The sequence below is a fragment of the Merops nubicus genome, unplaced genomic scaffold (assembly GCF_000691845.1).
Source record: "Merops nubicus isolate BGI_N331 unplaced genomic scaffold, ASM69184v1 scaffold2863, whole genome shotgun sequence".
Lineage (NCBI taxonomy): Eukaryota > Metazoa > Chordata > Aves > Coraciiformes > Meropidae > Merops > Merops nubicus.
This window is the reverse complement of record NW_008599428.1, coordinates 56,919-82,191: the sequence shown is the minus strand read 5'-3', so window position 1 is coordinate 82,191 and position 25,273 is coordinate 56,919. Positions and strand designations below refer to the sequence as shown.

Below are 25,273 nucleotides of genomic sequence, written 5' to 3'. Positions count from 1 at the left end.
GGTGCAGCCTGAATAAGTGTGTCCCATGTCAAGGGTATCATCTATCATTGCAAATAAACTTCAGTGAATTTCCTGAGTCTAGTACTTCCACCTTTTCCCTCTGATTGGAATATAGTGGAAGACCTTTAATATTTGTTTAGTTGTTTTGATCCCAATGACTGATATGCAGTGTTTATGTTAATGTATTCCACAAAATTAATGGGTGGTTAGGAAAAGATGGAAATTATCACAGTTTCCGTATCATCTGGAGGTAATCCTGGGCAACCTGCCCAGGGTGACTACCTGAGGTCTGCTTCTGGTACAGTGACTTGAGCTGTAAGAGCCAGGCAGCTTGGACCTGATGGATACCTTGTAGAGGCAGAGCTCAGGTGTGAGGTGCTGCCTTCCCAGGGCCTGAGCTCATGTCCCAGAAGGGTGAGCTGGTGCCCCAAGTTGTACCAGCTCATGAGTCAATGTCAAGGCACTGCAGGCAGTCAGGCAGCTTGAGTGGCCTTGGGATAGCAGAGTAGATGTCAGTGCCAAGAGGCAGTTGTGTGAGACCTGGTCCTGGCTCCAAGACATAAAACTCACCCCCAAGCTCTGTCCAGTGTCTCTGTAAGGGCCAGTGTTGCCTGCCTTGCAACATGCAGTGGTGATTCTCAAAATGGCATTCAGTAGGTTGGTTAAATGTGTGGCTGTGTAGGTAAAGTAACAATAGATGTGACCTACTGACCTCTTTCCATTATATTTTTCACTTTTGTTTCTTAATTTAACATCTGTTTTACTTCCCTAGTTTGTTCACTCTTAGAAAGGCAGCTCCTGGTTGGTGCTTGGGCTTTGCAGGACACCAGAAGCTCCAGAAATAGCATTAAGTTTGCTGGTGAATGTTTTAACAGCTTGCTTTTCACCTTGCCTACATTGTCTTAAGGACACTTGCACTTTAAATGTTGATGTACACTGAAAAGGTGTATTCTGTGCATTGCTATCTATCCATCTGTCCCACAGCGTATACTTGGAAATAACTGCACCTGTTCTTTTTATTGGAGGAAGGGAATTAAAAACACAAGCACACTTGAAAATAACCCTCTTTTTATTTTTTTTTTTTTTCTTACCACACTGAGTTGTCCCTGACTGACTAAATGCCTTGAAGCAGGTTCAGTGGAGAGGAGGAGTGTTATTCATTGAGATTAGTAGGTGTGGCTGCAGGAAAATCAAGCAACCCTAGTGTAAGGTCTGACCTTTCAGTAAAGCTACAGGGTGCAGTTCAGCTTTAAGATGCTCTATCCAGTATGAGTTTCACTTGCATTTTGACTGGGTGATTTCTTTCTCTCAGGTTTTGGGCAAAATGAAATCTATGTGGATAGGTGTTGTTTGTTTTTGGTTTTTTTTTTTTTTTATTTTTATTTTTTTTATTCATTATTCTGGAGCTTAATCACTTTTAACTCTTTGACTTCCAGGTGGAACACCAGTATTCACACATATTCACTGTGACGGTAAGGAAAGCCACAAATGTCACAAAAGGAGCCATCGGTGACATGCGTGAGTATTTCTCCTTGTATTTTGTCTCTTTCTTCTAGGAGACTGCTGCTGTAGGCATGGGGAGATGACACATGAAGCTTGTCATGCATTAAATGATTATTAGTGGGTTTGGTGGTGTGTTTTTTTTTTTTTCCTTGCTTGTTAAAGCTAGAGCAATGTACCCATCTCATTGCTCACTCTAACTTAGAAAGCAGATTTGCCGCTCCTTCTTTCCATTGATCCAAAAAAGCTGAGTGAGTTGTAAACAATTTGCCTACGAGCAAGCAACACCTACCCTGGGGTTTTTGGCTCGGTCAGAAGCGCTGCTCTGAGTGCAGTGAAACTGGCAATTGCTGTATCTTCAAAAGGTTGTGGTTTGGTGGTGGGAATGCTTAAAAAGAAATAAGCCAAGAGTTCTGGTGAGTCAATGCATAAAAAGGAAAAAGGAGAAAAAGAAAAACTAAGCTGGAGAAGCAGATCTCATGGTGGAAAGCTACATAAGACACCAGTGTTTCTCCCCCTTTCTGTTCTGTGAGCCTCTGGGCTTAGTAGCTGAACAGGAAATCACTGGGAAGAATGATCCATGAAAGCTCTGGTCTGGTATTAAGGGATGAAGTGGGAGAGAAGCATATATTGGCTGAATCTTAAAACAGTATCCCTGCTTCCTTGGTCATAAGTGTTCTGCTGTGGGGTTGTCTCTCCCTTTCCCTGTCGCTTCACGGGGAGCGTTGCAGAGCCCAAGACGTGCAGGCTGGGGCTGGGAGGATGAGTGTGGTGCCTCACTCCTCCTCTCCTCAGCCTCATTGACATGCAACTTTCTCTGCCAGCATGTTCCTGGAAACTGCTTTCAGGTCAAACTACAGCAACTGCTCTGACACACAGCTTTGCTTCAATGGCTTAGCAGGGTTTCCTTCATAATTAATTTATACTGTTGATATTAAGCCTGGGGCATGTGTGGGAGGGACAGTTGGAAGGAGACTGTTCAATAGCTCCAAGTATAAGGGCAGAGAGGAGAGCCCTGGGAGAATGAGAAGGAGGAATTGGGAATCTGTTTAGCATCTACTGTAGGGTGAGGGAAAGCAGCATGCAGAGACGGTGTAGTGGGATGTTATCCTGGTGGTCTCTGAGAGGCTCTTTATATAAGAAGACCTTGGGAAAGGTGTTGTAAAGAGTAGAACAAGGGACCATGGGTTTGGGTGTCTTAAGAAGGGGGGTCAAATGAAAAGCCACAGGTTCTTGGCCACAGAAGTCTCTGTTGTGAGACAGGGTGAGGGAAGGGAGCTGAAATGGGGACCCTGTGATGGGATATTAAAGGGAGTATGAAAAGAGTGAAGAAAGCTAGAACACTGTGGCAGGTTTTAAAATATTTTTATTTTCCCCTCAGGACAAGGATGGTCCTGTAGTATAAATTCCAGATGTTATTCATCAATATAATTGGATTTTTTTTTTTCCAGACAAAACTGTTATCTTACCAAATCATCAAAACCAAAAAGCTACCGGGGATGAAATTATTGTGCCAAAACCTGCCAGAACTATGCTGAAGGGCCACTGAAACCTGCTTGGTTTCCTGTTGGAGGCAGCCACAAGTGCTCTGTGGCCTGAGGCACCTGCAGTTTGGGGTGTCTCTAAGTAAGCTTCCAAGTATTTCCAAGGCTGCTTCTTGGAGTTCTGGCAAATCCCCTGAAGTGGGAAAAAAAACCAAACCAAAACAAAAAAACTCAAACCAAAACAGATTGTTGCTTCTATTTTGAGAAAATGAAAAAAGTTTTTCTTTCCCATGTATATACAAAGTGTGGTGTGTTGGAGCCTGGAAGCAATTTGGTCAAATCAGTAATTACTTAAGAAAGATGCATGAAGCTGTGAGAGGTGGAGGGACTTTACAGTTGATTGTGCTGATATATATATATATAAAATTATTTTTTCATTTGATTTGGCAAAACTGTAACTTGTTGAAGGAACTCCTGAACTTTTACTTTTGGTTTCTGATCTCAAGGGTAGGATTCACTACTGGGGAGGGTGGCTGTGATACATAATGTGAGATGCCTTGTGCTGCGGTAGCTACCTGGGTGTTGCTCTCCCATGGTGGACACTACCAAACAGATTCTTCTGCTGGGTTTCTCATGATTTGTTGTATTGTCATTGCTCCAGCTTGTGTAGACAGTGACTGCTCTGTGGGCAAGAGAGGTAATTTTACATTGTGGTAGTGAGGGAGATCCTGGGGAACATGGGAGACACTATATAGCATTTTCCTTTTTTTTTTCCCCCGTATCAGTCTTTCCAAGACTTTCTGAAATAGCTGTGAAAGTTCTGGGTAAATCTAAAGTTTAATGTAAATATGTGGAAGTGGTTATAATTTTGCACTGGGAAGGTCTAATTTGCATGGTGCCCCAGCTCTGTGGGTGGGCACAGAGGGCCTGATTTCTCTGGCATAGTTGTCCTCACCTCTGTATCCTCAAGCCTAGGCTGGGGAGATAAGTATTTTAAGCAAGTTTTTCAGGAGTTCTTGAGTTCTTCATTAACAGAGAGCACAAATAATTATGTCATCTGTAAAACGAGGTAATGAGTGCTCACTATGCTGTTAAATTCCACAGGCAGTGTGTTTCCTTGGGTGAACAGTGTGAGTTCACACACACTTGCTGATACAAGACATATTTTTAGTGTCCTGGCTGATCTGGGTGGCTGGAAAAACAGAGAAGACTGGAGCTAGGATAGCTGCCAGCCTTCTCATTTTATTTTATTTGGCTGAGATTTCCCATTGTCTCTGTAAGCTTTAAAATTTTTGTAAAGTGATCTGACAAAGACAAGCAGTCATATCTGAATCTGGATCGTGCCAGGGTTTGAGCAGCTGAGCTACCGTAGCTGCTTTTGTTTCTCACCCATAAAGCACATCAAAATAAATGAAAATGGCAATAATTGCATCATAAAAATTTTCCAGTGAAATGCTTTTCATATATATGAAGGAAATTGGTCTATTTAATAGTTTGTCATCTGTGAATGTGTGTGTGGATGATGAATGAGAGTTACTGTAAGAACACATGGTCTGGGAGGGCAGGGGAAAAACCCGTTTTGAGGGCAGACTCCCTTTTTCTTGGGAGTTCATTCAAGTCCTTTCTTATTTCAGGTGTCTGCCCATTTGCTCTTGCCTTTGTATAGTAGTACTTTTTTACTGAGTTCACTTGTTTTAATCTTAGGGTGTCCCTTTCAAGGTGACCCTCACAGCCTAGGTGCTGGCCTATCAACATCCAGTCGATGCAGCTCTATCTCCACAGAAGATTTAAATTGCATTTTAGTGACTGCTGCTCTAACAGCTGTGTTCAAGTGTTCTGGCTGTTTTTTTACAGGCTGGAAGATCTGAGATGAGCAAAGGCAGCAGTTGTGTGGTGTGTTGACCTTGGCTGGCTGCCAGGTACCCAACAAGCTGCTCTATAACTCCTCTTCCACCAGCGGGATGGAGGGAGAAAATATGGTGAAAAGCTGTCATGAGGCAAAACGAGGACATGGGGATCACTTACCTGTTACCATCACAGGCAGAACAGATTCAATTGGAGGAATTAATTCATTGTAGCACAATGAGATAGAAAGAAATAAAACTCATCCCCCCCCTACACCTCCCTTCTTCCCAGGATCAGCTTGACTCCTGACTCTTCTACATCCCCCCAAGTGATGCTAGGGAATGGAGGTTGAGGTCTGTTCATAACGGTTTTGTCTCTGCCACTCCTTTGTCCTCACACTTTTCCCCAGCTCCAGCATGTGATCCCTTCTACAGCATAAAGTCCTTCATGATGCTTTCCAGTGTGGGTCCTTCCCATGGGCTGCAGTCCCTCAGGAACTACTCCAGCCCAGGCTTTTTCTACGAGGTACAGTCCTTCAGGAACATACTGCTCCAGCGTGGGTCCCCCACAGGCCAAAGGTCCTGCCAGAAACCTGCTCCTGTGTTTGCTTCTCTCCATGTGCCACAGCTCCTGACAGGAGCCTGCTCCTGTGGGGGCTTTCCACAGGCTGCAGCACCCTTCAGGGCACATCTACCTGCTCTGGCATGGGTCCCAGTGCTGCTGATGGGCTCAGCCCTGACCAGCAGCTGGTCCATCCTGGAGCCAGCTAAAACTGACTTTGTCTGACATATGGGCAGCTTCTGGTATCTTCTCAGAGAAGCCACCTGTGCAGCCTCTGTGCTCCTGTGCTGCCCAAAACTTGCCACACAAACCCTATAAAGGATGGAGTATCTCAAGATGGGCATGTTCTTGATGAGGATTTACTTATTTAATTGCTTAGCTGTCTGCTGGTTGCAGGAGTCGATAGATCTGTAAAATTGCTTCTCTGACTGGAGAAGACCTTACTTCCAGTCTAGAGAGTTCTTATATAGTGGATGTTTAGTGTTGAATCTACTCCAGATACCACACCATACTGTATAGGCTTTCCTTGCTTTCATGGCAGTACATGAACTTGTAGAAAAAGACCAGAATCCCAAACTGCAGCACGCTGGAAAAGAAATACTTACAAACTGTGGTGGTTATTCCCATAGGATCTTTCCCTTTATAGATTTTCAGGGGGCTTGATGGAAAACCAGGCCAAAGTCTGTCTTACCTCTTCAAAGATTTATTTTTCTTTAGGTATACTGGCTTTCAAAACAGTTGGTAGCAGTTACAAAGGAAACCAGTTCTATGACTCTACTCTTAATGATCACTGGTCTTGCTTAATATTGTTTTGGATTTGCAGCTTTCATTTGCTTCAACTACTTTTGATGTTGTGATAATAAACGGTGTAATTCCAGGCGTTTTATGGAAAAAAATCCTTTCTTTAAAAAGAAAACTATTTAAAGTTTGTATGGCTTGTGGTGCTGGCTCTGAGTTTCTATCCCAGCTTGTGTCCACCCAGTTGGAATTAAGGATGTTTCCCCCGTAGTTAGCCTGCTCAGATAAACAAAGCAGTGGGAGCAGTCTAGTCAACAGAGCTCAACCCTGGTTGCAAAACTTGCTATCACAGAGGTGGAAAGCAGCTTGCATAGGTGGCTTTTGGCTTTTTGACTTTTGGCACGCTTAGGCCATGCTGCTGCAACCAGCAAGACGTCCCCTGCAAGTCAAGGAGGTGTTCTTCCACTGGACGGTGTTGCTGATGTGCTTCCTGGTTGCCTCCTGCTTCTCCAAAGGGGATGAGGAGCTGTGGTCCTGTGTGGGACGAGTCCCTGCCTGCAGTGCCAGCCTGGCCCCAGCTGTAGGAGCTGCCTCACCAGCATGGAGGGAATGAGAAGGTGATGTCCAGTGCAGGTTCAGTTGCCATTTCTCTCTTCGTAGGCCTTTGCTCTGGGGTTGTGGCCACTGAGAGCTGTTGCTCTTGGGCCAAAGTTGGCTGGTCTACAGCCGGTCACTGTTGCCTGCTGCAGTGCAGTTGTGTGTGTGCAGTGTTTAAACTCGAGCTAGCTGGAAGAGAAGGAACTGGAGAGATGCCTGCTTGGATTAGAGCAGGGACACAACAGTTTGTGTTAAAGCAGCTCATTCTGGGACAGTCCAGCTGTTCTCTGTATCACAGCTGGCTGCTCTTACACCCTGACTTGGCTACAGTGTACTTGATTTAGCTGTTGGAGTGTCATCAGATAATGCTTTTCCTGTAAGGCCCTGAAGCAGGAACTGATCTTTTACAAGGACGCCTCAAGAGGAAAACAAGCCAAACTCCTTGCCTTTGCCAGCCAGGAAAAAGTAGGTCAGAGTTGGCCAATCTTCTAAGTCTTACAAGCTGCACATGCAGATCTTCACATGGCCAGGAGCCATAAGATGTACTACACACCTAACAGAGACAAGGAGAGGAGGAGTGTTGGAAGTATATAGTAGGAAGGAGATAGAGATGTCCCATGTGGACCTGTGCTGCTCCAGTATGTGCTAGGGTAGCCCGGTTGGGCAGCTGAGTCCTAGGATGACCAAGCTTTGTGGGCTTCAGCGACTGCTTTTGATGTGACTCTTCCTGACAGCCCCTGTGACCAGCCCTGCTGTTGGCCATGTCCTGTAGGGGTCTGTGCTCCATTGCCAGCCATAGTAGCTGACTGGCTTGGGAGCCATAGGCTGGTACTGAAATATCATAGATGGATTTGGGTTGGAAGGGACCTTTCAAGATCATCTAGTCTGATCCCCCTGCAGTGAGCAGGGACATCTGCAACTAGAGCAGGTTGCTTAAAGCCCCATCCAACCTCACCTGGAATGGTTCCAGGGAAGGGGCATTTACCACCTCTCTGGGCAACCTGGGCCAGTGTTTCACCACCACTGTAAAAAATGTCTTCCTTCCATCTAGTCTCAAGTCTCCTCTCTTTTGGTTTAAAGCCATCACCCCTTGTCCTGTCACAACAATCCCTGCTAAAAAGTCTGTCCCCATCTTTCTTATAGGCCCCCTTTTAAGTATTGAAAGGCTGCAGTAAGGTCTCCTTGGAGCCTCCTGTACTCCAGACTGAGCAGCCCCAACTCTCTCATCCTGTATTCAAAGGAGAGGGGTCCCCTTTCTAGGAGGAGAAGATCCTTAAAGGATGTGTATCTTCAAAAATGAACAATACTAGTAACAATTCTTCATGAAGTGTCTGCTGCAGATTGTGGTCTAGCACTGATGCAACAGTAGTCCGTATTTCCATTTCCTTGACACATGCAGTATTTTTGCCCTGTTGTAGGGTTAGCCAGAAGCAGTGCTGGGAGGTGAGAGTCATGTTGGAAACAGGCTTAGGTGTTCCACAGCAAAACTGATCCAGAAAATGCTGTTCTTTGCAGTTGCAAAAATATCTTTTCATTCTGTCTCTGAATACTTGCCATGTAGTTCTTGAGGCAGGGACTGTTTCTGTAAAATGTTAGTGAAAACTTGCTTCCATCTTAGAGGAAGGCTCTCCTGTTTCTATTACACTGTAATGGTGACATGAAATCAGTCATGCTGGCTTGGACCAGGGACCCATCTTACTTAATCTTCTGGTTGAAGGATTTCCTTGTCTCTCTGCTTGAGGCCCTTGCCATGCTGCCATGCTGTGACCAACTTGCAGCCCCAAGAGAATGAAGCTTGATGTTGACTGGGAACTTTCTATTTCATGTGCTGTCATAGAATCATTTAGGTTGGAAGGGACCTCCAAGATCATCAAGTCTAACCACCGAGCCACCAGGGCTCCAAAGTCCTATGCCAAAGCAGAGCTTTGTGATGGGGCTCTCCGGGAACTTTCTATTTCATGTGCTGTCATGTCTCTAGGCAGAGCTTTGTGATGGGGCTCTCATCCAGGGAGTTGTGGACACCACTTTCTCAGTTTGAGCCTTTTAATCCCTATATTTAGGATGGGTCTCTCTCTCTTCTATTCCATTTGTCCTCTATAATAACTTGATTTCCTCTTGCTTTCTTTTGTTTCCCATCATCTTCCTTCCCAGAGAAGGCTCTGAAGTTTTGTTAGGGTTTGGCTAGTACCTGATCCTCAGCGAGAATCAGGAAGAATATCAGTCATAGCCAGATACAAAAGAGAAATATGAACAGGGTGAGCGTGTGGCACTTCCCTCTGATCCTCTCCAAGGACTTGGCTGTCTTCAGTAAGGGGTTCCGTGAGCTGTACATGCTTCTGATGATCAGTAGCCCTCACCGAGTTTCTCTTGCATAAACTTCACTGGTTTTCCTTGAATCCAGAGAAGTCTTCTCATCCCCAGCTCCTGAGCAGTGAGGTTGGGGCAGGAACTGTTCACAGATATCACTTTATTTTTTAGCCTCCTGTAGTTGCTTGCAGTAGCAATGATGATGTTTTTACAAAGACGTGATAATTGTGTAGCCAACCTGAGCCTATACTTAGAATCCTAGAATCATTTTGATTGGAAGAGACCTTGATGATCTGAAAGTTGAACCATTAACCCAGCACTGCCAGGTCACCACTAAGCCATGTCCCTCAGCACAACCCTCCAGGGATGGGGACTTCACCATTCCCCTGGGCAGCCTGGTCCAGGGCTTGACAACCCTCTCAGGGAAGGCTTTTTCCTAATGTCCAACTTAAACCTCTGCTGGTGCAACCTGAGGCTGTTTCCTCTTATCCTATTCCTTGTGAAAAGTGATAAAGCCCCACCTTGCTCCAACCTCTGTTCAGGGAGCTGGTGAGAGGGCGGAGGTCTCCCCTGAGCCTCTTCTTCTCCAGGCTAAACAACCCCAGGTCCCTCAGCTGTTCCTCACCAGACTTGTGCTCTAGACCCTTTACCAGCTTTGTTGCCCTTCTCTGGACATGCTCCAGTCCCTCACTGTCCTTCTTGGAGTGAAGGGCCCAAAACTGAACACAGGGCTCAAAGTGAAACAGTTCTGCCCAGCTGGGACATCTCCAGATTTTTAAAATGTTCCTGACAATTGTCTGAATTAAAGCATCAAGGGAGGAACCTTTTCTCACTCCAAGGCCTGGAGGCTGCACTTCAGCAATATAGTAAATGAAGCTCTAGGGCTGCTGGTAGAGGACCAAAACCTCTAAAGCCTCATGATACCAAACATAGATCCAGTATAAACTTGTTCTGCGGATTCAGAAAACGTTGCCAGTTGAAATTTGTATTAGCTGACTTGCCACCAGACTAGGAATAGCCTGCACTCCATCAACTAACATAAATCTGGGATAAAAGTCATGCTGTGGGTTTTGAGTGATTCACCAGGAATGTGATGATATGCCCAGACCTCCTCCAGCCCATACGATCCGTGCCCAGACCTGGCGTTCCCGTGGACCTGCAGTCACAGCCCCTCCACCCCCTTCCCTCCTGCTTCTCTCTTTGTTGGTGGAGTGAGATGTTTAAAACAAAAAAACCTCTTAAGATCTAGGCATTTAAATTGACAAAAACCCCAACCCTCTAGATCCTGGCCCACTACCAGGAAAAGAGATTTTTCTTTGGGGTAATGCAGGCTGATGTTTTACTGCTCTCTGGCTGCAAAGGGAACTGTACAGATAACCTGAGAAGTGAAGATTTTTTTTGGTCTTGGCGCTTCTACAGATTTGGTTTGAACCTGTGAAAGGTTCAGCTGATTTGTTTGTTGTGTCTTTTTTTCTTTCAAAGCTGTATCAGTGAAACTGCTGGTGGTGTCCCACCCCATTAAACTGGGTGGTACTGCAGTGCCTGTGCTGGGATTTCAATTCTTCCCTTCACTTGAGTAACACCGGAGATGAAAAGTGCTGTAATAAAAAGCACTAATAACCTCTAATAAACATATTACCTAATGACAGGATTTCTCACAGCATAGCTGCTGCTCTGGGAGCTGCCTTATTTCACTTGTAGTCAGCTTCCGCTCATAAAATCTCACACTGCATCATCCCCTTTGCAAAATTCCTCTTGAAGATGAAAGTGCAGAGCCCTGGCATTTCCTATGGTACCTTAAACACAGGCAGCAAATAACCTGTTACTTTCTCCTTGGACCACTTACTGGTAACCCCTCTGGGTACTCTTGGATAGTTTAGGTTCCCCGTGGCCTTCTGGCATGTCTCCAGACTCTGTCTAGCATCTGTATTACTGCTAGACTATTAATTTGTTTGAAGACTCTGCCTGCTCTATATGAGCAAGAGGACACAATTCATAAAGAACTCAGCTCTTTCTTTGAACATGGAAATTCAAAACAAATCTAACCAGAGAGATCAAAAGTTTGACCTTCTTGCTGCTGCACTGCCTTATGGTACTGAATGGAGGGCTAGTGATTTTGTGACTGAGGTAGTTTTTAATCCAGAAGTTATCTAAGAGGGTGACAAGATGCTTTTGTATGTGGCAGACTGACACAGCCAGTTCTTATATTCCTGAGCTCCACCTATGCAGGTGGGAGATCATGGAATCATAAAGTGGTTTAGGTTAATAGAGACCTTAAAGATCATCTAGTTCCAACCTCCCTGGCCACAGGCAGGGACACCTCCCACTAGACCAGGTTGTTCAAAGCCCCATCCAACCTGGCCTTGAATACATAATACTTCAATTTCTAAATATACTTCAAAATATTTAAATTTTAAATCCTTTAAAGCAAAACAGAAAAAATGTGGAAGGAATCTTTAAGGTTATTGCACTATTTGAATTCACTCTTTGAATATAAATCCAGTTATTATTTTTTAATGCACATGAAAGCTATATTTCTGGCCTAGGAAGAGATGCATGTAGCTCATGCTGTGCTGGTTTACTGTGGTCAGTACTAGTTCATGTTCAACCTGTTGGAAATGCCTTCATGCCCCCTGCTTCAGGTTTCTCTGGGCAAACGGTAGGTTTGAAAACTTCCATAAAATTCAGAGGAGCCCTGCAGCCAGGCAGCAGTGAGGATGTGCTGCACAGCTCACTCAACTCCCTTCCCCACCCAGAACCCAATGTGCCTATGGCCCAGCTGGCATTTCTTACCTTCCTTCCCCTTGGAGGAGAGGGAGGTGGTCCAGAAGCTCCTGCTGCTAGCCTTAGCCTCAGGCTGCTCAGGTGCCTGTAACTTTGTGCTAACTGGGCCACACTGTAGTATAGTAAGCCAAAAAAAGTGGTGGAAAGTAGACAAAGATAACACTGGAATTGGTTGTCCCAAGAGGTGGTAGATGCCCCATCCCTGGAACCATTCCAGGTGAGGACGGACAGGGCTCTGAGCAACCTGCTCTAGTTGCAGATGTCCCTGCTGACTGCAGGAGGGATGGACTAAATGACCTTGAAAGGTCCCTTCCAACGTGGTCTGTGATTCTATGATTCTAAGACGGTAATTTGAGACTTAGTAAGATTTTATGAATAGTTAACCAGAAGGCAGAAAATTCCAATGAATGAAACTAAAATAGTTCTTTAAGGAAGGTCTGCACATTCTTGCTGGAATATTCCTGTAATTGCATAAACATGGTATCTGGAGATCATGGTTCCAAAAAAAATCTGGATCTAGGTTTACCTTCTGTAATCGTGATGCATATAATAATTGAAATAAATGCTTATACAGTTTCACTTAATATCACAAATGTTTATGATATAGTCATGTGGAAAAAAAAATACAAATTCTTATGGTCCAGGTTTTTTTTTTTTTTTTGTAGCAAACCAGATTTTGGAATATTTCAAGAATATTTCAGTTTGTACTTCTTTCAGCTTTTGTGGGACAAAGGAGATAAATTTTAGTGTATGACAGTAGTGGCTTCATCCTTGGTGTTTTATATTTGACCAGGTTTTCTATAGATTTTTTGTGAATATTATGCTATTGAAATAATTGCAATTGGAATGACTGAAGTATAAATCATATGTCTAAAATAGTAATTACATTAATGTGGGGGACTGTTGACAGTCATCTCATCAAATTAGTAACATCAGATGAAATGGTTTCCAGTCACTGCAGAAAATGGTAGGGGTTTCTGAACAGAGAGATTGCTTAAAGCATTTCTTATGGTAATGTGAAAATAGTCCATTGTGTGTCTCAGCTCATGATTCATAATGTAATTTAGGAGTAGAAGTCTGTAGTAATTACTTAACCAGGAGAGAGATCAAATTAGGAAAAGTCATTGAATCCTTGCTTCCTACTTCTCAGCCTTTTCTTAAGCCAACGTGTTTAAAACATTGTTGAGATGCTGACGCTGCTTTTGTTATTGGTTATCTGTCTTCAACCCCTGGAGATTTTTAAAGGTCTTTTCCAATCTAAATGATTCTGCGATTCTGTGAGTTGGTGGATGCTCTAAATCTTAGAAAAGGATTATTATGAATTTTTTGTTAATTACCTATATAATTTATTTAGCTATAAGCTTGTAATTATAAAACTCTGTTGCTTCCACTGGCCCCACAGGGCCGCATTGGTCAAAGCCCCATCCAACCTGGTCTTGAACACCTCTAGTGATGGAGCTTCCACAACTTCCCTGGGCAACCTGTTCCAGTGTCTCACTGCCCTTGTAGTGAAGAACTTCTTAATTTCTAATCTGAATCTACCCTCTTCCAGTTTGAACCCATTCCCCCTCATCCTGTCACTACAAAGCCCTTGGAGAAAGTCCCTCCCCAGCTTTCTCGTAGGCCCCTTTCAGATACTGGAAGGCCACAAGAAGGTCTCCGTGGAGCCTTCTCTTCTCCAGGCTGAACAACCCCAACTCTCTCATCCTGTCCTCGTAGGATATTCCAGCCCTCTGATCATCTTTGTGGCCTCCTCTGGATAATTCTATTGTCTTGATTTCACCTGTGAAACATCAGCTTTTGACCCACAAACCACTTCAGAGAGATGGTTCCTTTTAAAATGAAAATGCAGGTAACAGCAGAAACCAAGCTACTTTTCACTTACATTTTCAGATTAGTTATTTTGAAAAACACACTTGGCAAATCAACTGCCAATAGGAATAAATACATCCATGTGAAAGGATACACACCCTGTCTGTTCTATCGACGTTTGATAACTTCCATGGTTTGAAAGACATTGAGTGACTATTTCTGTGTTGCTTGCCAGATCGGTGGTAACTAATTTTTGATCCCCAACCAATAATAAGGGATAATATTTTGATTAATGCAGTATAGCTTATAGCAGTATCTTAATCAGAGCACACAGTCTTCCAGTATTTTTCCTCTTCATCTGAAGAAGGAAGTTATAAAAGAATAGATTTTAATTTTGTTAATTGAAAGCAGGACAAAGTAAACTTTCAAACATGAAAGGGCAGATGATTAACTTTGTGCCTCAGGTTAATAAAGATGATAAAGGCAGGGAGTGAGGGGGGGTGGCTTGGCAACACTGAGTTATGAAGACTGATTTCTCTAAGAATGGTTCTGCTCCTTGGGTTAGGTTCCTGTTTCAGCGCTTATTTGGAGTCTGTCTGGTAGGAAGTTAGTAACAGTGTCTGGAGAGACCTTATTACAGCCTTCCAATTCCAGATTTAGATTAGAAATTAGGAAGAAGCTCTTTCACTATGGGGGAGGTGAGGCACTGGCCAGCGAAGTTGTGGTTACATCACTGGAGGTATTCAAGACCAGGCTGGATGGTGCATTGGGCAATATGGTCTAGTGGGAGATGTCCCTGCCTATGATTCTATGAAGCTCAGTCCCTTGGCAGACCAAGTTTGTAGTGTTTATTTCCAAAGTAGTGCTTGATTCCCAGACTTAGCAGATGTCTGAGTCTTGACTTGAGTGTTGATGAGGTCTTATCACTTCTGATTTCAGGAGGTACTTTACTTTTTAGTTTGAAGAGGCCTTGATTCCCTTCCTTCTGGCATGATTTTCTGTAATATTTCAAGGGAGCTAATGTATTCAGTAAAAGCTGGCAACTAGTTACATCTGCCAGGGAGAAAACATTTAAAAAACACTTGAGGGTTGATCCTCTTGCTCCCCTGACTTTATGTAAGAGACAAGATCAGATATAAATCTGTAGGAGCTAATAAAGGCTGCTATTTAAAGGCTTTCCATACTGATCCCCAACTTTAAATAGCCCCTTGCTAATTACCCAGGTAGCAGCGAGACCTGCCAAATTGTAGCAATTAGCTAAGCCCTGCAGACACAGAGCACAGTGTAAAACTCTCTGGGGAGCATTGGAGCAGTCCAAGGAAATTCTCACACTGGGAGATCTTTGAATCACAAAGTCCATTTACATACAAACTGTTACTTGAGGGAGCCTGAGTCTAGGAGAAGATTTGTTTGCTGTCCCTAAGGTTTCCCTGAGTAAAAGAATGCTTAAGTCAAAGCATGACCCTGGCATGTTACTCTGCATCTCCATAGAGATGTGAAGAGATTTACTTTGTGGGTAAGCTTTATGTGTGAGTGTGCCATCTTTCTGTTTGGTGGTGGCCTCAGAAGGTGGGTTAGGTCTGGCTGATGTTCCCCACTGCCATTGTGGGGAGGCCAAACCTTTCGAGTTTGGATTCTGTTCTGCCCTGGTGCACATACAGAACCTCCTGAGTGGTTTCAAAAAGCCTTTTTTTTTTTTTTTTTTTATCCAAAAGACAATTGATTCCCATAGGAAAATACCAAACATTTTTGTTCTGCTCTTTTTCCTTATCTCCCAGCTGAAATGAGCATGTTATTCTGGGCCCCACCAGTCTCCCTGATAATGCTTTACTGAAACCCGAGAGTCTCTGAAAACATTTGGCTTTGTTGAAAAAGGTATCTTTAGACTTAAAGTATATACAAGGAGGAATGTTCAGACCTTGTTTTGCCTAGTAATGGATTTTAATCCCTTCTAAAAAGAGACCTTTAAAGGAAGGATTCTTGTTTGTGGTGGGTATTGTATTTGCTTGAAAATGTTTCACTTAAGTAGAGGGCAAACTTTGGAGAGAGGTTTCTGGAAAGATGTGTGCTTTATTGCAGCAGAGCAGGTGGCTTTTTATGATCATCAAAACCACAGAAGTAACTTTCTGTTCTCTCTTGTGAAGCATCAGAGCAGTGTTTTAGAGAAGTCTGTAAAGAACTATCAGCATTGGCCCAGTTTGACAGCAAAAAAACTCTTCAGACAGAAAGAAAAATCATGGGACAGGAAACTTTTATGTTGGATGTTGAGGGCTGCCAGCAATCTGCTCGTTGGTCTCAGGAATGGCTGTTTTTAGACACATCAGCTGAGTTTTGTCAATTTGTATTTTCCTCCCACTGATAATTTGTGATCAGCTATAGCTGGCATATGTTTCTGTATTTTCAGTTACTTCTGTGCAGTTGTTAGTCAAATATAGAGTGTAAATAAGATCTTGATGCTGTGGGGACCTCCCAAAGCTCTGGTGATTGCAGCAGCTTTGGGTTTGAACAGCTCTCCTTTAGGAGACCTAAACCTTTTAGGTTTAGCAGTACGTAAGTGGCCTAATGGGTTTCTTTTAAGATTGCCAAACTAGCAAAGGTGAAACAGGATCCAAACCTGTATACCAGCCTACTTGTCTTCATTCCCTGAAGACTGTTTTTGTGGAATTCTTACTTCTATGACACAAGCCAAAGAAATAAAGTTTAGACAGAGTGAAAAGAGTAAAATCTTTCAAAAATAATTACCACTATCACCTGGTAGAAGTGTACCTATTTCCAATAAACCTGAGTCAGTCCCAGTGCCATTCTGTTTGTTCAAGGCTTTTCTCCTTGCCTCTTAGAAACTGTCTGTTCTTTTGAGAGATTATTAATATCATTGTATCATTCATGTCATTATGCTTATGTAATTTATCTAGTTGAATATTTTTCCACCATAGGCCATGAGGTGATCTGTGGTTTCATATAATTGTGTTGATAATTGCAACCCAAACTTGATTTTGCCTAACTTGAACATCTGTTTTGCTCTTGTAGTTGACACCCCAGATCCTTACGTGGAGCTGTTCATCCCATCCGCCCCTGACTGCAGGAAGAGAACAAAACATTTCAATAACGATGTGAATCCCGTGTGGAATGAGACCTTTGAGTTCATTTTGGATCCCAACCAAGAGAATGTTCTTGAGGTATATCACATAGCTGAGCTGCTTCTGTGAAAATGGAAGTTGTACCGTGTCTGGACAGTTAAAGTAACAGTAGCTTGTATGTGTATGGCATCTCTTCTCTTGAGATGACAACATTTTTTAGCATTAAAGGCTGTTTTTTGCCTTTAGGCATGGTCCTAAACAAGAAGTGTTGTGTAAATTGTATTATTCAGGGAGTAGCCTTGGGAGTCATTGTAAGCTATGCCTCTAAGACATCTCTTCATCTCTTGCCCTGCTCCTGAGGGCTAGTAGCTTACTATTTTTCCCATCAGCCACAAATTATTTTCTCCCTGCTTCCTACACTGATTCAAGTATTATGGGCAGTGACTAGGTGAGGGTAATGTCAAGTTTCTGCCCATTCCAAGCTTCTCCCTGAGGAGATAGAAAGTAGGAGCATGGTTCTACTGTCTCCTCTGTGCCTGAAGTCAAGGATTGAGTAGCCCATCCAGTGAAGTTTTGGGTACTGCTATTCCACGTGCAGAGTTGTTAACTAAGCCACCGTTAAGTGTCAGTATGTTAAGCCTTCTGGGTTGTGTACCGAAGGTGTTAAGTGTAACTATTTTATAGGTGGGCATGGGAAGCATTTAAGTTTATCTATAGTCCTTTGTTAGTTTGGTTCTTCATAAGAGATGGCCCTAATGCTTGAGGTCTTCTGACCCAAGCTCATGACATTCCTGTCTAAATTGGCCAACTGGGACAGAGGCTAAAGCCTGTGAACCCACGCCTTGAATCCTGTGTGCAGTTTTGGGCCCCTCACTGCAAGGACATTGAGGTGCTGGAGCATGGCCACAGAAGGGCAATGAAGCTAGTGAAGGGTCTAGAGCACAAGTCTTGTGAGGAGCAGCTGAGGGAACTGGGGTTGTTTAGCCTGGAGGAAAGGAGGCTCAGGGGAGACCACCTTGCTCTTGACAACACCGTGAAAGGAGGTTGAAGCGAAGTGGCAGTTGGTCGCTTCTCCTAAGGAGCAAGGAACTGGATAAGAGGAAACAGCTTCAAGTTGCCCCAGGGAAGGTTTAGGTTGGTTAGGAAAAATGTCTTCCCCAAAAGGGTTGTCAAGGCCTGAACCAGGCTGCTCAGGGAAGTGGAGTGGTAAAGTCCCCATCCCTGGAGGGATTGAAAAGTCACGTAGATGTGGTGTTGAGGGACATGTTTTAGTGGTGACCTGTCAGTTCTGGGTTAGTGGTTGGACTTGATCTGAAAGGTCTCTTCCAACCAAAACAATTCTGTGATTCTATGTGAAAATTTTCATTGAGGTTGTGCCCATTAATCTCTACGGGTTAAACTGTTCAAGATCTGAAAATTGAATCATGCTTCCTGCAAGACTTCCTGGGGAGAGGGATAGGTTCTACAGCTTGGGAAGAAAGAATCATGAGGAACTATCAGATACATCCTTCACAAGAGACAACAGTACTTGGGAATTCACCATAACTTCACTACCGCTTTGCAGAAAGCAGATTACCCAGAACAGCTTCCACCAGCTGGTCAGGTGCAGCAGTCACTGCAGTTGATTCTTACTAAAAGTTTTGGTCACAGCTGTGCAAGCTGGCCACATGAAACTTGAGAAAAGATGGGAATGTCTTAATTCTCCTTTTCTAATAACAAGTCATGCAAATAGATACCAGGAATTTGAAAAAGGAGTGGAGTGATTCTGGCCTCTTCATAAGAAAGCATTTGTGGAAATAGAAAGAAGAAAAGAAGAACTTTGGTTCATCAGCCAACCATTGTTGCAGTTTCAGAACTAAAAAGTGGCTCAGTTGTGCCTGTTAAAGCCTTTGTATATTCTAACAGAAGTCCTGGGGCAGTGAGTTTTACCTGTCTCTTTGCAGATCCTGTGCTTTTTTGGAAGATCTGTAGGAGCTACAGCTGGCTAAAAAACTGATGTAATCTGTAGTTGCTCTTGTGATCTTTGAAAGATGAGCAGAACGCTGAACTGAGGCAATAATAGCTAAATTATAGCCCCTTGGTTTTACTGGTGTTGTATAAAGACTGGGTCAGTGTCTCTTTGTAGTTACACTTAGGCATCTTCCTTAGCAATATATGAATTTCTTGAGTACAAAATTTGATTCAAGGATTTTTAAAGGATAAATTATTCAAGTCACAAACAGCAGAAGCCAATGGCTTATCTGTCGCCTTCTTGGGAATAGCACCACCTCTTCTGCTCTGTATCTTTATGCATTCTGATGTTGAAGAAGTTTTGATGCTGGCAAGCCATTGATTTCTCACTGTTTCATAACTTCAGATATTTTCAAGCATGTGGAGGCCTGGGTTATTCCCTTCTCTCTGTGGTATCAATGCAACTAGCTTGTTTCCAACCAGGCTGAGAGCCCCCAGTTAGTAGAACCTCTTGTAATTTGGCTAAGGTGTTTCTCAGTTTTTATTATGGTTTTATGCAGTGGCTATAGAGTACAGGATTTTATGAGCTGGCATACTCTTGAGCTCCAGCACAGTATAGCCATAACTGCTGCCAGGTTCTGCAAGTCTCCATCTCCTGTAGCAAAATACAAAACTAATTATCAGTAGAAATTGGAAATGTATTAACAATAACTAAAGGATGTTTTTAGTTTCTGAGGCATGCGCTGCAAAACTGCATGAAAATTGCCTGGAAACCATGTAATAATGGTTAATTTTGGACGTGGTTAGTATATTTGCATGCACATATATGCGTGGTTTATGGGAAACATTCTCTTACCCATGGAAGGTACAGTCTTTAGGTTAAACCTGCTGTTTATTTCCTGCTGTTGCCATACACACACGCATGCCCAGCAGAACCTTTGCATTCTGCATGGAGTGCAGGGTCTGAATTCAAATCTGTGACACCATTTCCCCAGCCAAGACCTCTTTGTGAATTCCCAAGTGCACACAGACTCCTCGATCCTCTTGACTCCTTACTTTATTTTAATCTAAGTCTTGAACTTTATCCCAAGTGTAGTTTTCACTCTGAACTGTAAGAAGCTTTCCAAAATCCCATTATGAAGGTTTTACTACTGCTATTAGTTTTAGAAGACAGCTATCAGAGATTACAGCAATGAGCACAAAGTTCTGCAAGGAAACAGAGGAATGTAGATGCCATTATAGTAATGAGTTTTGTCCTAAAATAGAGTTCATCATTTCAAAGGGCTGCTTGTGGCACAGGATGAAGAAGATTCTTTATCACTGAGATGTAGCAGCTAGTTATTCAAGGGATTGTATCTTGATTCCATCTGTTTTATGCAAAAGATACTCTCCAAACCACAAACACTGGATATTTTAGAAGACACGATTCTACAAAGTGGAAAAGAAATCGTAAGCCAAATGAGTTTGGAGAACTCATTTGATAGAAACCATGTAAGTGGTAATTTGAAATTCTTTCTGAACTTGAGAACTTGGAAGGCTGCCACTGAGAAGAAAGCCTGCTAGACCTAGACTCACAGGGATTAGAGTGAAAGCATTGAATGGTATTCAACATACACCTTTGGATGGCATCACAGTTTGCAAAGGTATATGCTCTGACATGGAGAAGATGAGAAGAGACTTGAACATCTGGCTGGATACAGAGAAAAGCTTTGTGTAATTTGGAATGCTGCACATTTTGCCAAATCCTTGCTATAAAAATCTTGGTCTGTAGATAGAAGGCTAGGATGTATGGGTTCTATCTTCACTGAAAACTGCCCATTGGTTTTTGGTGTATCGCAGTTAAAACTATGCACATTTCTCCATGGAGAAGTTTTACTTACTGGTAATTTGTGGTAATTGTGTCTTTTATATGTATAATTTGAAGTTATTATATCTGCTTAGAAAGATGGTGAGATTTACTGACCAGAAGGTGCTCAGATAAAAAACTCTCTGCAAATGATACTGTTGTGCTCATGTAATTGAATACCTTGAAGGTGCCATCTACACTATCTGTGAGCTTATTCTGTTGTAAAAGAACATGTCTGTTGGCACTGGATTTTGACTGGGATGGATTGAACCTATTCCTTTTCTATACTTTTTTAATTTTTTTTTTCCTTAAGGCATAGGCCACATGGATTTGAAAAGGGATTTATTGAAGTGGAATTGAATACCTGTGTATCTTTTCTAGGTTACTTTGATGGATGCCAACTATGTTATGGATGAGACTCTTGGCACATCCACATTTCCTATATCTTCTCTGAAACTGGGAGAGAAGAAGGAGGTCCAGCTAACTTTCAATGATGTAAGTTGCAGCATTCATAGCTTTGCCTTTCTTGGTGCAGCTTTGAACATGGTTTAGTGGTTGTGGTAGTGCTGGGTTGATGGTTGGACTTGATGATCTTAGAGGTCTTTTCCAACCTTAATGATTCTATGATGGACAGTTCCTGGAAGAGCACCTGAACTGAGTGACTTAAACTGTTGTGTAGACCAGGATGTACTATGTTTCTGTCCTGTATCAGGTGTCTGAATTTTATCTGCACCACATTCTGGTAGGATAAAGCTTCATCACAGATTAATAGACAGTGGTGCTTGTAAAGGCTAAGTGATGTGTCCCAAGGACTCTCACTGAGTCTGATGTTACTTGAGTATTCCCTCAGTCATTTTGTTGAAGCATAAGAAAACTTTTGGCCTGCTCTTCTTCCTCGTGAAGGGAAATGCAAGACTTCCAGGAGAGGTTTCGGTTGGGTATTAGGAAGAATTTCTTCACTGAGAGAGTGGTTAAGCTCTGGAATGGGCTGCCCAGGGAGGTGGTGGAGTCATCATCCCTGGAGAGATTAAAAAAACTAGATGTAGCACTCGAGGCTATGGTCTAGTGGTTAGAGAAGTGTTGGGATGGTGGTTGGACTTGATGATCTATAGGTCCTTTCCAACCATAGTGATTCTATGACTGTATGATTCTATTCTGTGATTCTTGCTGATCCCATCAGTCTACCTCAGTACTATATATGGGCATGCTTTATTGATAATAGAGCTAAACTGTGAATTTAAGATGGGATCATAGTGTGTCATGGGGGGTGTAAGGGTGGCAGCCTTCCAGCCTATCCAGTAACTGGATATGTGGGGGAATGGAAGGGGGTATCAGAGGTGAGGATTGTTCTCTGCATACCCTCTTCTGAAGCTGGTATTCAAAGCATTCACTGTTGCCTGTGGTTAAACACAGAGTCCTAAAGGCACTGCATTTGTCTTCCTATGGTCTGGCTGAGAGGGGAATTAAGAAAAAACAATGCCACATGCCACTAAATGCCTTAGTGTCCCTGTTGAGAGAATCATCTTTAAAAGTCTTGTTTCAAACTTTCCCTTGCTAAACCAGTTTCTGCACCACTTGATTGAATGAGTTAGCATGAGAGGTTATGCAGAGTTTGCTGGTCAGTGTATCACCTCTACTCCTGGTGCCTGTGGCTTCCGGAAAGCTGACAGAAATTCTTTTATTATTATATGTTTCACTTTCAATAAATGGCTTGTTGTAACACAGCCCAGTTAACATGCAGTAATGCATTAATTGGATTATTCTCTTTAACCACATATACCAAACAGATGGAGTCACTCTGACAGGGATTGTCTGCCTGCACAGTACCTCCTGGAAATTGTTGTTCAATCTGTGTGCAATCAGGATTCTTCTGCATGTCTTAAAATACCATAATTTATTGGAGCAGCATGTCACAGGCCATTCAGAACATAATTCAGCACTTGTAGTTATATCCATCATGTCTGCTTGTCCTTATATCTCTCTATATTGTAGGCATATGCTGTATGTATAAATGCTGTCTGAATTTTTGGTTTGGGCTGGGGTTTATTATATGATCAGTGGTCTTGATTTATGACTGCTCTGCTGGTTTCCATGTGATAGAACTTTACAAGTGTGGTTACAGGAAATAACAGGTTAAGGCCTATTTATTGGAAATCAGAGTTTCATATGTAAGATTTGGTCTTTAATTAGATGTAACCTGAAGGCAATTGGATTTTTAACGCCTTTTTGTTTTGTTTTGAAGTTGCTGCATTTTTTGAAGTTTCTGCATATTTATTTCACTGAGTGCTTCAGTGACTCTTGGATTTGCAGAGTGTGGGTTGGCTGCAGATCCCTGGTTCTGCTAGGCATGAGGTGAGGTAGCAAGAAACTGCTGATGAATAAATTTTGGAAACACATTTTGCCAAGCTCATGTCAATAATAAAAGGCTTTGCTGCATTGCATATATGCTTTAACTTCTCATCAGCAGTCAGCAAAGCTTGGTGGAGAACACAGTGGAAAAAAAAACAGTGAAAAAAGCCAGATACACTCTGAAATTTATAAACAAATAGGAAGGCAATGTCAAGTCAGATTGAGGCCAGTGTAGACTGTCTGGATACACAACGTGTGTTCCTGAGGTTTCTGTGGCAGTCTGTGTAAGGTATAGGAAATGGCATATGAGTTCCCTAGAGGAAGGTTTCACTCTGCAGGTTTATTTTATACTGTGTGCACATCTTGTTTCAACTGTCGGATCACTGCGTGGTTTCTGAAGTGCTTTTTAAATTAGTAATATCAGGTACTGGAATAATGTAATTACTACCCTGTCTTTGAAGTATTTCCGTAAATGACTCTTCTCTCTGTTTCTTCACATTCCTTCTGCGTTATTTTCTTTCTCCCACCACCCTGCTAATACACACCCTCATTTGCAATTCCCATTTTGGAGGGCAGGAGTGCAGTGCCAGCTTTTACCTGGCCTGTCATCAGCAGGTACGTGAGACGTGGGGGCCAGAGGCAGCTTTGCACTTCCATCTCCTTAACTGCTCTGTCTAAGTGTGTCAGGGAGGCGTTCAGTCTGAGGTGTTCTAGCTCTGTTTCTGGTGATCACATACCACAAACAATGAGGATCATCTGTTTATAGCTAGGGGCAGAGTGAAACAGGACACTGGGGGTGAGACTGTTACACTCCTACAGGGCCATAACAACGTATTGGTGGCTATTGTACATGAGAGAGCTCAGGGAGATGAAAATACATGTCCGTTCTGTCTTTCTTGTAGCAACCTTGTACCCTTGGATTTTGCTTAGCATGCCATTGGTGCTTTAACAATCATTTTTTAGCCTTTTGCCTGCAGTCAACCCCTTTAAGCGCTGGGTGAAAGGCAGAAGGCACTAACCCATAGCTTATGGGTCAGGTGGTTCTATGTGGTCTGGAATTAAAATCATATAATGATTTATTTAGTCGCATCTTTCAGAAACTTGTAAGCACTCACGCTTCCTGATTGTTAATTTGAGTAGATATAACTGTGAATTGACAGAGCAGTCATCCCTGTCCAGGTCTTTGCTTCAGATACAAGTTGAGTTTGAAGTTTACCCAGTGGACTGGGAAGCAAGTGGCAGAGAGACTGTGGCTGGCAGTGCAAGCAAAGGACCTAAGTATGTGAAGACAATTAGATCCCTTCAGGCCAAAGATTAATACCTTGTCAAAAAGCCATTGTCAATGGAAGAAAGTTACAATGGGGGGATCTGATGAATGAAAGTCAGGATCTAGCAGCACCTGGCAGCAGTTTCTACTCTGTTCAGTGCTAGTGGTGTATCTTGCAATCACATTGTGTATTTTAAAAAGAAACTTTCATAGAAAAGAAATTCATTTGTGTATTTCAGAAATTTCCTTTTTTGAAAAAAGTGATTTAAAGAAAAAAATCTGACAGTAATAGTTTATATGTTTGTGGTTTTTTTCCCCTCTGTAAATTGTGTAACCATATTTTCATCTTTCTCGTTTAGGTCACAGAAATGACTTTGGAAATGTCTCTTGAAGTATGGTAAGTGTCTCATATGAAAAAAAAAAAAGTGAAAAATGTACTAGCAGCAAAATTATTTTTTTCATTTTACTCCATTAGAATTTACTTAAAAGCATATCAGGCAGTGTGCAGAAATTCCTTGTTTAAGAGAAATACCAAGAGATTTACCAAGAAATACCAGGAGATTTACAACTGAGGAGTACTTCCACAGTATAATTCTGTCACTGACTTAAACACCATTACTTACCAGTAGGTGTGCCCTTTCCAAACATTTGCAGGAACAAGACCATCATGTATGAGTTTCTCATCCTGGTTTATGTGAAGTGCTTTTCTTTTCAAGGGCTTTTTCTCTAATAAACTCATAGACATCAAGTTCAGCTGTTACCCTCCCTTAACACGAAGCCCTTACTTAAGGAGAGTATTTCATGGAACCACAGAATCATCATGGTTGGAAGAGACCTTTAAGATGATCAAGTCCAACCCAGCACTGCCAGGGCACCACTAAACCGTGTCCCTCAGCACCACACCTACATGGCTTTTCAGTCCCTCCAGGGATGGGAACTGCACCACTGCCCTGGGCAGCCTGTTACGTTAGTATGAATGAAGGAAAATTCTTCATTGCAGTTCTCTTGGCTCATTGATAAACAGAGAATTCAAATTTCTAGACGGTAAATAATTGTGAGTGGTGAACTCACTGGATATATTTTAATGTAGGTTATTTTAAGACCACATGATGGAGTTATGCCTTTTGTTACAGCCTCTGTGTTCTGCTTAACAGCT

At 42.6% G+C, this 25,273-nt stretch overlaps 1 protein-coding gene across 1 annotated transcript in view; it reads left to right on the top strand.

Moving 5' to 3' along the window:
- The window catches only part of PLA2G4A (phospholipase A2, group IVA (cytosolic, calcium-dependent)), a 63,803-nt gene that overhangs the window by 5,703 nt on the left and 32,827 nt on the right, over window positions 1-25,273 (top strand). Inside the window, exons 2-6 of the mRNA XM_008937367.1 lie at window positions 1,437-1,518; window positions 16,656-16,804; window positions 20,883-20,996; window positions 24,477-24,514; window positions 24,867-24,883. Coding sequence (XP_008935615.1) covers window positions 1,437-1,518; window positions 16,656-16,804; window positions 20,883-20,996; window positions 24,477-24,514; window positions 24,867-24,883 — 400 coding nt within the window. The remainder of the gene's footprint in view (window positions 1-1,436; window positions 1,519-16,655; window positions 16,805-20,882; window positions 20,997-24,476; window positions 24,515-24,866; window positions 24,884-25,273) is intronic.